This window comes from Drosophila navojoa, chromosome 2 (assembly GCF_054131105.1).
Source record: "Drosophila navojoa isolate 15081-1374.11 chromosome 2, UAZ_NAV_1.0, whole genome shotgun sequence".
NCBI lineage: Eukaryota > Metazoa > Arthropoda > Insecta > Diptera > Drosophilidae > Drosophila > Drosophila navojoa.
Genome location: NC_142890.1, coordinates 22,220,077 through 22,237,073, shown reverse-complemented (window position 1 = coordinate 22,237,073; position 16,997 = coordinate 22,220,077). Strand labels below are relative to the sequence as shown.

The following is a 16,997-nucleotide window of genomic DNA, read 5'->3' as shown; positions in this document are numbered from 1 at the left end:
TGGCTATTGGCAACTACGTTAGGGCTAGGACTTGGGTTAGAAATTATGTAATCTGCGTATGGGAGCCATGACCATGCATAAGCTATCAGACGGACCATCAGCCGGCGGGGTCAATCGGCAAAATCAGTTGAGCGCGAGTCGTGGCTGAGAGCAGAGATGCTGCTGAAGCTGAAGTTTTTCGGGCTGCTGGCTGTGCTGGCAGCTCTGTGCTGGTGGGATGTCACGGCCGAGTTCTATTCCTCCGTTCATGCGATGTCCAAGGTTTTTCGGTACGAGCAGCAAATGCTGCAGCACATGCAAAAATTCATCGCTGATAATGAGAGCAAATTGGATTTTCTGCGAGCGTAAGTTGACTCCAGGCCGGGCTGGGCTGGGCTGGGCTGGCACTAATTTAATTCAATCTTCATTGACAGGCGGCTGGACGAATTCGAGCGCGAGCGCAACCAAGCCGAGCAATCGGGCGTGACGTACTTCGAAAGTCCGCTGAACAAATATTTGCTGAGCAAACGCCTGACCCTGGACTGGGAGCACATTGCGCATCTCATGGCAGCCGCAACAGGAGCGAGTGGGTCTCCAATTCACTTACATGCTAACCTCATTACGCATACGCTCCGTATACCCTTCAATTACAGAGCCACTGGCACGTCTGCAGCGGCTGCGCCAGCGAGAGGACATGCCAAATGCCCGGGAGCTGGAGGGCGCCATCGATGGCTTGCTGCGTCTGCAGTACATTTATAGATTGCAGACCAAGCATGTGGCTGCTGGAATACTCGACGGTGTTTCCTATGGGTGAGCCAAATGGCAAATAGTTGGGGGGAAAACTGTCACAGCGAATGCACTAATCACACTTACCTCACGGTATTTGCGTTGCAGCACCCAGCTACACGCTCAGCATTGCCTGGACATAGCGCAACAGGCGGCGCGGGATGAGCATCCGCAGCTGGCGCACGCCTGGCTGCTGGAGGCGAAACGCCGTCTGTTGGACAAGGATCGCGCTCAGCTGCTGCCAGTGATTTTGGAGCAGCTAGTCAAGCTGAAAGCCAGGCTAAGTGATTACCGAGGCATGAATAATACCCTGCAAATGCTCCGAAATATAGAGCCAGGCACTGAGAGGCACTTGGATAGCTGGAAAGAACTTAATCAAGTCGAAAAGCAAATCGAAGAGCTGACCGCTGATCCAGTCGATGAACATGCTGTGCGTATAGAACTCCATTACTCATCCTATTCCAATTCATCTGATCTTTGTTTCGCCTGGCAAATCTAGCCCCTACCTGAGGACCTGACCAAGCTGAGCGACTTTGAGCTCTACCGCCACACGTGCAATGGTCATATAAGGCCCACGCCGTCAGAGCTGCGTCCGCTGCGCTGCGGCTACATGACCGAGACGCATCCCTTTCTGCTATTGGCGCCCATGAAGGTCGAGGAGCTGAGCCACGATCCACTGCTAGTGCTCTTCCACGATGTCATCTATCAGAGTGAAATCGACACGCTGATGAGGCTAAGCAAAAACAAAATTCATCGTGCCACCGTCACGGGCCACAACTCGTCCGTCGTGTCCAATGCGCGCACCAGCCAATTCACCTTCCTCCCGAAGACGCGCCACAAAGTGCTGCGCACCATCGATCAGCGGGTGGCCGACATGACCGACCTGCACTTGGGTGAGCTTCAACTGAAACTGTGCCTGCCCCGGCCATCTACATACATGTATGCATTTCGATTCCAGAGTATGCGGAGGATCATCAGCTGGCCAACTACGGCATAGGCGGCCACTATGCCCAGCACATGGACTGGTTCCAACCGCTAGCCGTAAGTACAGCAGCTCAAATTCGAATACATATTTTATGATGAGCCTTTCATCATTCCCTTTGCCAGTTTGAAACTAAGCAGGTGTCCAATCCGGAAATGGGCAATCGCATTGCCACCGTCCTCTTCTATGTAAGTGCCTTTGATGCCTTTGTTGCCCTTTGTTGCCAACCCACTGAGAAACATGTTTTCCCTTTTGCACTTTCTAGCTCACCGATGTGGAACAGGGTGGAGCGACGGCATTTCCCGTTCTGAAGCAGCTGCTCAGACCCAAGAAATATGCAGGTACGTGCAGTGGGAACTTGAATGGGGGCTGGCTAATGGCTTCTATATTACGTTACGGTATTATAAACTAACAGGAAGTCTAGTAATATTCTGAATTCGCTTCCCATCTAAGCTTATCAACACTATGCAGCAATCAAAACTAAAACTTAAATGTTATTATGAAGCCCTATCCTTTGGGGCATTCAAGTTCCTTCTGATCCTTATCCAGCCCCGTTGGCCCGCACGTAATTATATGTTTCCCAATTTCGCTAATTTCAGCTGCGTTTTGGTACAACCTGCATGCCTCGGGCGTGGGCGATGCGAGGACCATGCACGGCGCCTGCCCCATTATTGTGGGCTCCAAGTGGGGTAAGTGGCGACTAGTGTTGGGCATTCGAGCTCTATTGGTATAACAGCTACGCTCTATTATTATGCAGTGCTTAATCGCTGGATACGGGAATTCGTGCAATCGGATCGTCGATCCTGTTACCAGTGGGACGACTCGCAGGTCACACTCAGTCAGGTCTTAGAGCTAACCGCAAAACAAGTGGAGTGATTCGTATTACTTATAGATTAGTTTAAATAAAAAATAAATACTCTGTATGGTTTTTTTTTTTTCGTGAAGCCCCTTCAAATGAAGAAACTTCTTTAAATAGTTGACTTTATTTGGTTTTCTGTTTGCCATTTATACATTCATAATTCAGCTAAATTAAATTCAACATTTATGTGTTTGCATAATTGCTAGTTTCTGAAGCTTTGCCACACGTGACTCATACGCCACGTGAGCCCACAAAAATAATTTTCTTTGGCTTGCGATCTAAGGAGATTTTGTTTCAATTACGAAATAGTTAAATCTTCACTAGATTCCTTTTTTTTTATTTTTTTTTATTTATTTTTTAAATTTTCATTCCCGCTCAATAATATGTGTGTATTTGAGTAAATTCAATATGATTTCAAATAAACATTTATATAATGTAGCTTTACGATGGCAAAATTTAATTTTCGCTCATATATTTGTATTTTGATATTCATTTGTATAACATTTAAGAATTGCATCACACATCGATATTAAAAACAACAATGCATCAAAACATTTATATTTCTTCTTTTTTTTGGTATTTTTTATTTTTATTATATTTTTTTAGCAAGTCTCCGAGTGACTGCTCTTTGTTTCATAAATTAATAAAATAGTTTAGCTATTTAGTTTTGTTTGCAAATTTTCGATTTGCTTGTTAAAGGACACCGAGTGAAAGTTTCTTTTTTTTTTTTTTTTTTGACTATGCAGTATTTTTTTTTTGTGTATAAATAGTTGTTAAATTCGCTTTCGTGGTAGGGTATTATTTTTCTTTTTTTTCAGCTTTTTCGCTTCCGATGAGTTCTGTGTGGTGGGCATTTTGATGCTAGGTTCAGTTAGAGTTATCAATTTTTTTTAGTGCACTGGTAAACACTTCCAAAGGGATTGTCTCTTAGGGGCACATGGTACATAAATACATACATCAATATACAAATAGTTGTAGATAAATATATTCATTATATATTATGTGTGTGTGTGTGGGTGCTTGCGTATATATGTACTTACACACTGTATACATTTAAAATTTGACTAATTTCTTTCAAATGTTTCACTTAAGCTTAACTTTAACCTCTTGCCGCCTTCCAGCCATTTGTTTATTGAAATTACAGTTTCTTTATATTTAATTACCATTTTTCATATTTTTTATACACCTATAAACATTTATATATATATAATTATTATTTTGCAACGCTATAATTCACATCAATATATGTATGTACCATGCCTGTATATAGAACATGTACGCTTTTATATCTGTATATATGTATGTAAGTAGAGTTGGTTAATAATATTTTGTATATCGCGAAACGCGACTTTCGCTCAATGCTCAATGTTCTATGCTCATTTTATATATATGTATGTATGTTTTCTTCGCTTATGTCTTGCATTTGATTTGTTCAATAATAGTTGTAATTGGAATATGTTTTGTTCAAACTCACATCGAGATATACTGCCCTCTGAGGGGCTAAGAATATGCATAAAATTTACTCTGCTCGGCTCTCTCCGCACTTTGATCTCATGGCATCGATAGTCATCATCAGGTCCATCATTCACTCTCCCCCTCCATAATCTCTGAGTGGCGCTTAGATCTCGTAATTGCGGAATTTGTTGGCCACATCGGTGTTCTCAGTGCCCCACTCGGCCTTGCGGCTGCCGTAATAGAGGGCGGCTCCACCTTCGGATGCGCGTCGATGGGCTGGGTTCGGGGAGGCGGCGGTGAGGCCGCCGCTGCTGCAGCTGGCACCGCCCGGACCGGCTCCGGCGCCGGTCTCCGGCAACATGCGGTCCTTGGTCTTAGGTGTGGCCCAATGCATGGACTTTGATTGAACGAAAAACAATTGGCCATTAATCGAATTTTCTTGTGCAGCTACGCAACTACTGCCAGAGCCAATGCATCCGGACGGATTCCAAATGCGAACGTGAGTGTATTTACATAGGAATTGATTTGAATTTGTACTCAGATGCATTGGCTCCTCGTTTGCATGCACGACGTACACTTAGAACACTTTGGATGAAGAGGCACATTGAAAGAATACCATAAAATACGTAAAAACTGGAGGTGCTCAGGCGATCAGAGTCAGGCTTTACACTGGGAGTTTAAATCAAGGCTTGTAGCTATTGTAGTTAAATTTAAGTCACATTTGCGGTTTTATTGAACCTGCGGTCTGGTTTCCCTGTGTGCCGTGCCCAATCTTACTAGCTCTGTAACTTACAAGCGAATGGTAAACTAGCTCAAATCAAGTGGGAAGCTAACCACTATGGTCAGTCGAGTGAGCTCAGTCCGAAACCTAATGGAAAATCTGCAGCGCGTGTGCGAATTGCTTGCAACCGCAAAGGCCCAGCGCAACCAGTGCAAATGGCTGCCACAGGCGACCACACAAAGCCGATTTATGGCAGCGGCCATCATCTTGCCACAGCAAATTAGCCAGGCCCAAACCAGCCCCCTATCACATTTGATGAATGCGCGACAATTTCCTACGGAAGTTGGCATAAAGCTCGCCTGCAACGCGGCAATCAATCTCATTTAATATGCAATAATGAGAGAGCGAATGCAAATGCACTCTCATCTAATCACTTACTCCATTGTCAAAGAAGAAATACGAATGGATATCTAGCAGATATCTAGATAAATATGCTAAAGTCAACTATAAAGAGTCTTTTTGATTCGGTTTAAATCTAAACTTAAAATAATTACCCAAAAATTGAAGCCAAAATAAGAACTAAATAAAATTAAATTAAATAGAACTTGATAGAAAAGAAAAAAAAAAATATATATATAAAAAATAATAATAAAAATAAAATAACATAAATAAAAATAATAATAATAGCAAAAATATAATAAAATTTAAATAAAAATACCAAAAAATTAAATGGATAAAAAAGTCAATAAATAGAATATACATAAATTAAATTATATAGTTTAAGCTATCATAAAAAAAAATTAAAGAAGGAAAAAAATTGATATATCGACAAGAAAAAAGGGAATGCCAAAAAATTAAAATAAATAAAATGGCTAAAAATTAAATTCATGAAAATAACAAAAAATGCATTAGGCATAAAAAAAAAATATATATATAGAAATTAACAAACAAAATAATAAAATTCAAAAAGTGATTAATAGCAACATTAAGAGCTTTAAGTAATATTATATTTATGGAAATGCGCGTTAAGAATATTTCTAGAAAAATCTGTTATTAATTGTAATTAACTTTCAGTCTTGGGCTAGAATGCGAGTATATTAGGTGACTTGCTGAAACTCGAGCCTGAATTCTCATTGTTCAACCATTTCGAATGAATGAAAGAGCTGCTGTAGCAAATTACAGTCTATTACCTATATATGCATATATCACATACACAAATAAATAAAAATATATTCTCATCTCCGTCTCCTTCTAGATCATTAAATATACATGGTCTCCCGTTACTTGTTGTTTGTCGTAGAGCAAATCGTTTGAAAGGATAACAGACAGTCGGAGAGACAATGCTGATGCTAATGCTAGTCACAACCAATGTGAGCTACTGTAATTTTCCCACTTTATAAATAAAACATAAACAGACGGCACACACAGAGAAAACACAGTTCCACAATTGTCTACAGTGTTTTTTTTTCTTTTGAGGGGGATTGAATTTTACTTCTCTGTTTCGGTACATTCCTGGCCCATAAGCATACCTCTTTATCCACCTTCTCGGCAATTGTGTATCTTCTCACCTGGCCGACGTGCTCCTTCATACCCAGCCACTGCTTGTAGCTCATCGAGATGCCGCTGTTGCGCCATTTGTCGTACACGGCCCGCTTCTCCGGATCGCACAAGGTCTCCTTGGCCTCCTGCAAGTGAAAAATTTCCAAAATGCTTTTTTTTTTGTTTATTTACATTAGTTGATTGAAGTCAGATTTTGTTAAAACCCAAAACAAATAGCATTTAGCTCGTCCTCTGTTCTGTTTGGCTACGGCTTGAGCCTTTGCTTGCGAAATAATCAATTTATGTAGTATACTTATTAGCATGACTGTGATTAACAAACACACACACACACACACACACACACACATGCGTATGTGAATTACACGCTCAAGTGGCTTCGATAGCCTATCTGGGCTGATACCAGCAGACATCTACAATTTGTATGCCAAAGCAGTTTGCTGGCATTCAATGAATAGACAAAGAACACAGATTCACAGACACACCCACACACACACACACACAAAGAAGCAAAATTACACACGTTGTGCTTCTGAGATTTTATTGCCATGATTCGTACGTGATAATCAATTATTTTACTACTCATTGGCTATGTGGGTCAGCTAGCAAGGTTTTCGAGCCGCCAGCTGCCGGCTGCTTTATTTCTCTTCAATTAATTTTGCCTTGTGGCCGTATTTGCTCTTGCCAATAAAGAATGAAAGTCGGTCTGGCTAAAAACTTGCCGGAAACAGCGACGATGCTGACTAAAATGCGAGTGTCAGCAATATAAATATGGTCTAACGTCCTTTGAAACGCAGCTTGTTTTCAGAATACACATGTGTATATCTTGCAAGACATACATACATACACATATACATAAGTTGTTTCTCTAATCATCTTTTGTTTTATAAGTGCACGCTGGGAGCTGACTGAATGCCAAGCAGAATCAAAGAAGCTTAAGGTTTTTGTTTTGCATATACACATATGAAATGTGAGCATATGTACTCTAAATATATGTACATACATACATACATATGTATCGGTAGTTTGACTACCATTAGTTTTACGTCTATGATTTTACATGCTTTCTTTCGTAATCAAGCGCTCTGTAGGAATAACAATTTCTAGTCCAGACTGCAACAGCAACAGCCAATGGCGTCTCCCTCTCTCTCACCAATACTACTGCAGCCGTAGGAGACAGCCTTGGATATAGGAAATTTACAGAGTCAGACTCTGCTGTCAATTAACAGTCGCTCATCATGTTATCTAGAGGAGAATTGATAGCTGAATATATAGGAATTTATTTGTATTGTGGTGCACTGATTAGATTTGCATTATTTGTATTATCTATGACAAACATATGCATTTTACTCCTATATCAGTATATATTTCATGGAAAATAACTAGATTTTTTTACAATTGCATAAAATTGAGAAAGTGTTTTAAATTACCAAATATGATTTGAAGCAGATGCTCGTAGAACTAATTTCAAAAATGTATACGAAAACATGCTGGAATCAAATTTATGCACATTTGAATCTTAAAATTACTCCTGAAATGCTTTATAGCCGCCATCAGCGTTTGTTTTATGGCTTTGACGTTATAGCAACCATAAAAATGGCTCCCAGCCATGTTGTAAGAGAGAAAGCAAACACACACAGAGGGGGAAGTGAAAGAGAGAGAGATAGAGTGAGGGAGACATACGGCGAGGGGGACCTTTACAAGCTGCAAATTTTATTTGCCTTTTATGGCAAGTTTGAGCTCTGGACCCAGTTTCACAACTATCATCCATAGAAGAGCAGTTCCGCTCGACTTGTTGCCGTTCTCGTTGCCGTTGTCGTTGCCCAAACGCGTAACAAGTTTTATTGTCGCCGTAGCTGACAGGACTCTAATGAGCAGTGGCAGGCAGAACAAGGACGAGCGAACTGGCAACTGTTTGGCTAAGTTGATTTAGTTCCCTTACGTTGTCGGTGGCCAACAATAGCCGCTGAAACATACAGACGCACATTAACATATGCGTACATACATATGTTTATTTTTATGATGCTCTGCTGCTCTACTGCTCTGCTCCTGCCTCACACAGCGCAAAATCAATAATCCTTTTCAAAATAGTAGCTATATACATACATACATACATAGTGTATATATATGTATGTACATGTATATAGGGTATAGTCGCATGTAATTTATTTTATCTACTTGCAAAGTGCTCGCGATCTCTGCAGCGTTTTTGTTATGTGTAAAATTCAATTTGAGGTTGAGTGTAAATGAGTGTGCTTCTGGTTATTCAATTGTGTGTGCGCGTGCATGTGCATGTGTGTGTGTGTGTATGTGTGTATAAGTGTATTTGATGCGTGTGCATGCTTGCGCTTTGTTCCATGTGGTTTTAAGCATTCACCGACTGACAGCCAACCATTTTACATGCCCCACGCACATCCCTAGCCATCGTATGTGTGTGTGTGTGTGTTGTCAGCTTGTCAGTGTATGTGTGTGCTTTTAGTTTCTTTTTATTACGCTAACTGAGGGGTTATGTTTTATAATTTATGTGTATGGCGAGAGTAGATCAACAATGCTTTCAGCTCGCCTAATGCAAAAAAAAAGAAGAGCAAAAAAAAAAGACAAACAACTCGAGTCGAAGCTTTCAACTTAAATAAATTACCCTCGGGGCGCGCAATGCCAAGTCTTTGGCCGCCCCCCGCCGCCTGCTTGGGCACCCACCTGGCGGTACTTTATTAAATATGTAAAATGTTTGCTTTCTTGTTTCCAGGTAAATGTTCTTTTGTTGCTGCTTACCTTTAGCTGCTGGAACTTGGCCTCCGCGTCCTTGTCGCCGCTGTTCTTGTCCGGATGATACTGGAGTGCCAGCGCCTTGTACTCGGCCTGGATTTGCTCCGGCTGCGAAGAAGAAGACGGAAAATTACGCAAATTAAGTAAATTGCAATGAAAATTCTCTTTTGCCATAAATTAACTAAGCATTTGGTGGCATCAATCTGGAAAAAGAAAGTAATTTTAAATTGTTGCGACATGCAGATTTTGTGCCATTCCCAGGGTGAGCATTACGATGACAGTGAACATAGAGATGATTACGGCGATGTGTCGATACTAAGCACACGCTAAGTGAACAAGCGACGCCGCGACGTCGTCAAGGACAGGTCGACGAACAGGTGTAGCCGCACGACCTGTCAGCGGCAAGCGAAGCCTCGCATTAGAATCAAAGCAACATCAATGGGGCGGAAGCGATAAGTCCCGATGACAATAACAAGCAAACATCTACGTGATGCTCTGCTGTACGCTGAGCGAAACTGTTTGCCGGAAAATGTCAAGTGTGAAACTGTAAACCGCTAAGTGTAATAGCATCCCACGTTCCCGTGGGCCTGTAAGACGACCCGAATTGCGCGAGAATTGAGACCGACCAAATAACACTTGGCTCAAAGGACTTAAAGGACGACTTCTGACACTGCGACAACCTTGACACCGGATCCCGCCCACGACCGCCTGGCTGACATTAACGTCAGGGCTGTGCGAGCAATTGAAATTAATTAAGCCAAAGTGTTTGCAGTGACAGCTAACAGCACCAGCAGCAGCAGCAGGAGCAACAGCAGCAGCAGCAACAAGTTGCTGTCGGGCAATATTTTGCGGCAGACAGCATTTATCCTGCTGCTGTTGGCCGAGTTTGGCGGCTGACAGAACCTGACAGTTGTCATCGCAGCCCGAGCAACAAAAGCGCATTATCCACTCTGAATGGCATGGCGGTGGCACGGTAGAGAGGTGGAGCGGCAGAGAGGTAGACCGGCAGAGCGGTTGGACGGTGCCCGGACACTCAATTTTCAAAACAAAAGCCTCTTGTTGAGCCTTGCTGTTTGTTTGTGCCAGTTGTTGATGAAAATGGCTTTGCATGCACAATAACAGACATTCACAATGAGCGCTGATGCCACAGACCAACAGTTGCCCAGCAGCTTAGTCAGTCACTTACTCAGTCAGTCAGTCAGTCAGTCAGTCAGTCAGTCAGTCAGTCAGTCAGTCAGTCAGTCAGTCACTCAGTCAGCCATTCTTAATGCCATTACTTTACGCTCCATGTTTATTTTCTATTGTCTGCATAAAGTATTGAGGTTCCTTGCTTATACAAATTTAAGGCTTATATATAAATATATATTTATGTATTACATACATAGCTTCTATATATATATATCTTACACTTATATATGTAAATGTTGTCAGGTTTTTAAATATTTTCTCTAAGTTCTTTCTCTAAATGTTTGCTCTACGTATTTCTTCCAAGTATTCTTTCCTAATATTTCTTCTCAGTTTTTTGTTTTTTTCTAAGCTTATCCACTTATTGCTTTCTCCAAGTCCTTAGCCCTTAGCTAAACGATCACACACTTTACTTCACTTTGCTGCACTGCACAACTGACCCCTCATCCAGGCCTGGGCGACTGAAGAAATGCTGTAGCTGCTGCCCTTTATATAGGGCAACTTTTACTCACACACTCAGGCGCGCTCACTCAGTTGATCTCAGCTCCAGGTATAGGTCGTTGTTGTCGAGAATTAAGAGGCTAATGGGAATACTCTCTTCTCTTTAAGAGACCAATGGGAACCCCCTCTGCTGCAGCAAGCACTCTAGCTTCGTTTTACTTTAATACTAATACGAAATTAATACTGCTGCATATACATAGACAAATGAAATGATCTTTTTCTTCAGCTCGTGCTTCTCTTGTGCAAACAGACAGAGAGACAGACTGTGGTATAGACATGGAACTAGACAGAGAGATAGGATATGCAGACAGACATACGAACATATATAGAGGCAAACACACACACTCACATAGTTAAATCGGATTACTTCGTTACGCTGCAAAGGATATATGTAAATGCTTGATATGCTAATTGGCTTATGCACATAAATATTTATTATTATGAGATGGCATACAGAGTAGTAGAAGGATTTCTACATAGGCTGCTTCAAGTTCTGGCTATAGTTCGCATACTCATTTCCAATGAATTTATTATCAAATAGGCCAGATCTAGCTTCAAATAGGCTAGACTGGCAACACTGAGTAAATAAATATAAATAAATTGTCGACTCCGTTTGCTATTCGAATATTTCTATTATTAATGAGCACACGTTGAATTTTGTAGGCTGAGCTAACGGCAGTGAGGCGTATAATTAATTTCAATTTGTATTACTCATGCGGCTGACTGCAACGGCAGAGGCACGTAAAAAGAAATGTTATTCAGGCAGCAGCAGACGGAGATTCTCTCTACACTCGCTCCTCCCATAGGGTACGCCCACAATTAACTTAATGAATCTCTGGCAGACATTCACACAGGCTTTTCTCTGCATTCCTGCGTAATATATGGTAGTAGGTGTGAATGGGTGGCAGGTCCTGCTATTACACACAATAACGGGAATTTGATACCAAACACACACAGATGTACATAACTAGGAATGTGTGTCACAACGAAATGATATGTTGACATTTTGTCATTTTCGCCGTCTATTCACCAAATTTGAAGCTTCAACAAAAAAGGTTCGTAACATCAGCACAAAATACCCAGCATGAGGCACATTCAGAACTTCTCTCTTCATTTTCAATAGCTATGGAAATAGCATCAGTTCCAGTGACTCACGAACACAATATGCAAATAGTAGAGGCCGGCAGTGAGTAGATAGAAATGTCAGGGGGTTCTCTGTTGCAATCGAGCGTGCGAATTGCATAATGCAATTAAAGTGAACCAATTAGAATTGAATTGATCAATTAGTATGCATTGCCGTTAAATTAACTTTGCACCGAATTTCCATTGGATTGTGCCGCACCGACGTTGGAGAGACTTGCAAATGAGCATCAAGAGACTGCAGTCCAATTGTTCTACAGATACAGATACAGATAGAGATACAAATACACAAACAGATATTTCGAAATTGTTTTTCATAATAAAAGCCACATGGGTATAAGTATTTGTGAATGTATAAATAAATACATGTATACAAAGAATAAAGCGAACATGTTTGCATATATATACATATATAGACTGGACATGACATATGCAAATATTTCTAAGAGCATCGCATAGGTTCATCTGGTACAGCAATGCTCGGATTCATCTGTGTGAGAATAGTAATGGGAATTGTAATCGCTTCGCTCTGAAGCTCAACTGAAGGCCATTTAAAAATTTATCTAAGCTCATTGCATGTAATTCTGACTATTATAATAAGAAAATTTTGTTAACTTTTACGAAAATAATAATAATCAAATAGATTGCTAAATTTTATATAAAATTTAGGATTTAATAATTTACAAACAATATTCAAGTCAAACTTCCTTGCAAAAGAAAAATGAAATTATGAATTGAAATATTATTCGATTTTTACATAATTTGTACATGAGTAATTCAACGTTTTGATGTAAACTGAATATATGAGCACATCAGGTAGACAAAATTCATACAGTCTTAATCTAGTAAAAGTGAACTTTCACTTGCGAAAAAATGAATGAAACAAATCTCATTGATCTCATATATCAACATCGATACTTGCTCGATACTTGTTTAAGTTTATATCTGCTGTAAAACTTTCTACCTTTCAAGGCCTGCCTCTCAATAGAGTCTCAATGATATTGATATAAGCTAGAAAAATCTGCATCTACATTGCAGGCAATAAATAACAATTTGGAGTTCGTGCTTAAAGCCTCAAATCCATATGTTACTTACAATAACAATAACAATAATAATAATAATAAACAAGCTCTCAGACTGCTAAGCCTAATGGCATTGAAAATGAATTCTTGAATATAAAATGAAATGCTGGAATACTGCTTGAAGAACTGGAGCAGACTTTGTTTTTGGCAACAGCTAGCCTTGCTTTTATTATATTTGAGGACACTACAAATTTTCATATTAATGAGATCCGTTTCCCAGCAGACATTTTGCCATTCTCGCCGGCAGAGTCACCCTCATCAGGAGTGATGCTTAGCCAGGGGGAACTCGTGCATAATTCAATAGATGGCACAACATGATGCAATCGACAGCTTGAAAAATTGCCAACATTAAAATGTTTACAGGTGGAAAATTACGGCAACGTCAAAACATTTTTCATGCCATTGAATTTGATTAGGCCGCAGCCTGGAAAAGTTACGCTCATGCGTGCTCCTAAAATTGTTATTGAAATTTTGTGAACTAGAAAATTTGACAACCCCAAGCGAGTGGAGAGCGCCGAGTACCGAGTGTTATTCATACAGCAAAATTCCATTAAGCTAGGCCAGAGCCTTGGGCTGAACAGGTAACTGAATGCGATTAAAAGGGTTTAGATGTTGGCCATGCCCACATCTGATACAAGTAAGCCTAATGACAAAGATCTTGTCAGGCCGTTGACAGGCGAGCGCTGCGAGCAACCTGATATTAAAACTGAAAATAATTGCCAGGCTTAACTCAAGCAGATTCCCACACACACGCACACACACACGCACTCGCTGACAACTTTTGTCAGAGATAATTGAAGGACTCGGGCTGTCAGTTAAAAGTGAAAAGTTTTTCCCCATTCTCACGATTTTCACCAGGCATTCGTCGGCTCGGGCGTTTAATTGCCAAGTGCCAGCTACTAAGTTGTATCTCAAAGCTGCTGCCGCACTCAATTCTTTTAATCTGGCACGTCTCTGAATCTGAATGCGAGACGTAATTGAAACTAATTCTCAAAGCAAATGCCCCGACGAGCTGAGAGCCAGGTCGGCAAACGTCAACTTGTATTTGATTTCGTTTATATCTGTATCTGTAGCTTTATCTAGCTGTGTTGATCTAAGACTGTTTGCCCGGAGAAGCGGAAAAGCGTTGCCTTTGTCGCTGCCATGGCTCTCGCACCAAATTCAATTAATTCCAAATTAAATTTTTGGGCAAAAAACTTTAACGGGACTGCTGCTTGGATTTGCTGCTCAGCTCATTAGGAACTTAGTTAATTATTGGTTTTAATTAAACTTTCGACTTACCGACGAGGTCTCATCGCAGTGGAGCAGAGCGTAAAAGTCCTCGTTGGGACTGCGTTTATAGTTGATGATGGCATCCACAGCGCTCATGTTTAGGAAGTTATTTTATGCGGCGAGGTGCAGTTAAACTGAATATTAAAATAAGAGTTAATATGAATACAGGTAAAAAAAAAAAATTAATACTAATAATAAATATTTGACTGTTTAAGAAAATTATTAGGCTTGATGTGAATGTTGTTTCATTTAACTGTTTATATAGTTTTAGCATTTGTTGTCTACGATAATTAGTTGATACAATTATGAATCTGTTTCATTGGTAAACAATAACAAATAGCATGCATTAGCTTTTGCCTCTCAAAACACGTTTCAAGCCACAACAGCTGACCTTCGAGTCGGAACAAATAAACTAAGAACAATTAGCGGCTAAAACGAGTTAATTAAAAACGCGCACTAAATTACAAAACTCAGCTTTTGGCCTTCTTTGATTTGGATTTTTTTTATATATATTTTTTTCTTTATTTAATTTGAGCCACTTTCACTTAGCATCGAGATGCTTAACACTTAAGACGTCGTACTACAGTTATTGTTTCTTGCTTCGCGCTCTCACAATCAAAACAATTCTACAGTCGAACACTGCACGACGCTGCGGGGCAAAGAGGCGGGCCCAAGCTATGATTGTCACTACACACAAAGCTCTCACTCTCACTCTACTCGCACTCGCACTCTCACTCTCAGCTGTGCTCTCTCTCTCTCTCTCACACACTCAGCGGTCCGTCTCTTTCACACGCTCTCTGTGCACTTTTAAATAAAGTTGTCTGTTATTTAGCTGTATGCAGCTGGGCTTATTACATTTATTAGCGCTCACGATGCTGCTGGCAAGACGTCGAAGTCCAAACTGAATCGACTGCCAACGGCTGGGGCTTTGTTTGGCTCGGCTCTGTGCCACTGTGGCTTGGCCTACGCACTGGAAGAGCTTGCCGTAGCTGTCTCTAGCGAGAGGCACCGCGTCTCGGCAGCTTGCGCTCGCCAAAAGTTTCCGACACGCAGGCACTCAGCACCCAGCGCCCAGCACCCGGTGAACTTAAAGCACCTTTGACTTTTCGGCCGCCTTCCATGTGCGTTGATAAGCGCGCGGGCTTCTCTTATTCAAATTACGGATTAGGCATTACGAGCTCAGTGCTCAAGAACTGGTTTGATCGGAGCTGATGTCGGGTTATACCCAATTGATAGCTGACTCAGCACCGTGTGTAATGCACCGAACGGTGTCAAAACCCCAAATGAATTTCACAGTAAGCGCCAAAGTTGTGCAGTGTTTGTACTCGCTAAGCTTTCAAGCTCAGACCATTCCAGTCGCGCAGCTTTTGCATAACCGTATGCATGCTGGGTGCTTTGCTAAGCTATAAAAAGCTTCGCTACAGCCACAGCCATACACGATGTTTTATAGCACTTTGAATGGCCAACGACAACTTGTTGATTTACTTATGAGCAGTGTTGCCAGTTTAGTTTACTTGTATTGATAATAAATCAATTAATGAGCATGAGATGGAATAGACAGAAATCGAGGCAGACTATACAGCAGTCAAAGGCCTTAAGAGAACTGTAGAACAAACGTCTAATTATGAATATCAATGTACAATACATAAGCTACAATACACATGCGTTTGTTCTCCTATCTCTCTGACTGTATGCCTCAGAAGATCGTTTAAGTTGTCTATATATATGCGGCAGTATTCATTTCGTATTCATATTTGAGTAGAACGAAGCCAGAGTGCTTGCAGCCTCTTAAAGAGAAGAGAGTGTTCCCATTGGTCACTTGATGCTCGACTGCAACGACCTCTACCTGGAGCTGAGATCAACTGAGTGGGCGCGCCTGAGTGAATGAGTAAAAGTTGCCCTATATAAAGGGCAGCAGCTGCAGCATTTCTTCAGTCGCCCAGGCCTGGTGGGGGCCAATCGTGAAGTGCAGTAAGGTGAAGTAAAGTGTGTGATCGTTCAGCAAGGCATTTTAGACTTGGCGAAAGAGCTTCGAGGGAAAGCTTCGAGGGTAGACTAAGAAGTTATACTTTGAAGAAATACTAAGAAAAGAATACTTAGAAGAAATACTCAGAGGAAACACTTATAGGAAAGACTTCGACTCTTTGGCTTTTTTAAGCCTTCTTTTCTTTACAGTCCTTTTTCTTTCAAAGCTCATTAGCTGGAGCTAAATAACTTGTGAAGCGATATACAAAGAATCATAATCAAATTAAACTCTTCCAAATTGTCAAACAGTCGTTCCTAACGGGAAGTGGCATATTTTGAGTCTGCCAAAGCCAAAGTTAAGACTCATCAATCTGCGGCCAGTGGAATGCGTAGTACACACGGAAAATCGCTTTTCAAATTAAAAGAAGCAGTCAAGTGTGGAAAATGCGAAGACATCTGTGCGGCGAGCGGAATCGAAAATGTAAACTGTTGCATGCTTTTAGGTGGGCAGCAAAAGTTTTCATAGACTTGCCGCCGTAGCTGTTGCCCCCAAATGGGCCAATGGGCGGCCGAAAAAATAATTTCCGCCCATAAATCATCATAATGGTTGGCCAAAGGCCCAAGTTCCATATGGAAGCGAGCGAAAAGGTGGTAGGCAAACGAAATGAAGATGAAACAGATTGACAGCCAGCATAGAAACCAGGAGTTGACAGCGGCCCACGCACGTTTCTCAGCTTACTCTGTGCG

The 16,997-nt window shown here is 41.1% G+C and overlaps 2 protein-coding genes across 3 annotated transcripts; one reads left to right on the top strand and one right to left on the bottom strand.

The window, feature by feature from the left end:
* Nucleotides 1–107: 107 nt before the first annotated feature.
* On the top strand, nucleotides 108–3,211 carry LOC108657044 (prolyl 4-hydroxylase subunit alpha-1). The gene is made up of 10 exons (XM_018109499.3): nucleotides 108–344; nucleotides 414–565; nucleotides 633–789; nucleotides 874–1,195; nucleotides 1,265–1,658; nucleotides 1,724–1,806; nucleotides 1,873–1,935; nucleotides 2,013–2,088; nucleotides 2,347–2,436; nucleotides 2,505–3,211. The coding sequence occupies exons 1-10, from the start codon at nucleotides 157–159 to the stop codon at nucleotides 2,621–2,623; spliced, it is 1,644 nt and encodes a 547-aa protein (XP_017964988.1). The 5' UTR covers nucleotides 108–156; the 3' UTR covers nucleotides 2,624–3,211.
* Nucleotides 3,161–15,351, bottom strand: jdp (DnaJ domain-containing protein). 2 transcript variants are annotated; one of them, XM_018109409.2, is made up of 5 exons: nucleotides 15,141–15,351; nucleotides 14,295–14,419; nucleotides 9,112–9,213; nucleotides 6,312–6,467; nucleotides 3,161–4,458 (listed from the first exon to the last, which is right to left on the bottom strand). In XM_018109409.2, the coding sequence occupies exons 2-5, from the start codon at nucleotides 14,379–14,381 to the stop codon at nucleotides 4,225–4,227; spliced, it is 579 nt and encodes a 192-aa protein (XP_017964898.1). In that variant the 5' UTR covers nucleotides 14,382–14,419; nucleotides 15,141–15,351; the 3' UTR covers nucleotides 3,161–4,224. The 2 variants fall into 2 exon arrangements, with proteins under 2 accessions (XP_017964898.1, XP_017964906.1); XM_018109417.3 differs by having other exon boundaries at nucleotides 6,351–6,467.
* Between the last annotated feature and the right edge of the window lie 1,646 nt (nucleotides 15,352–16,997).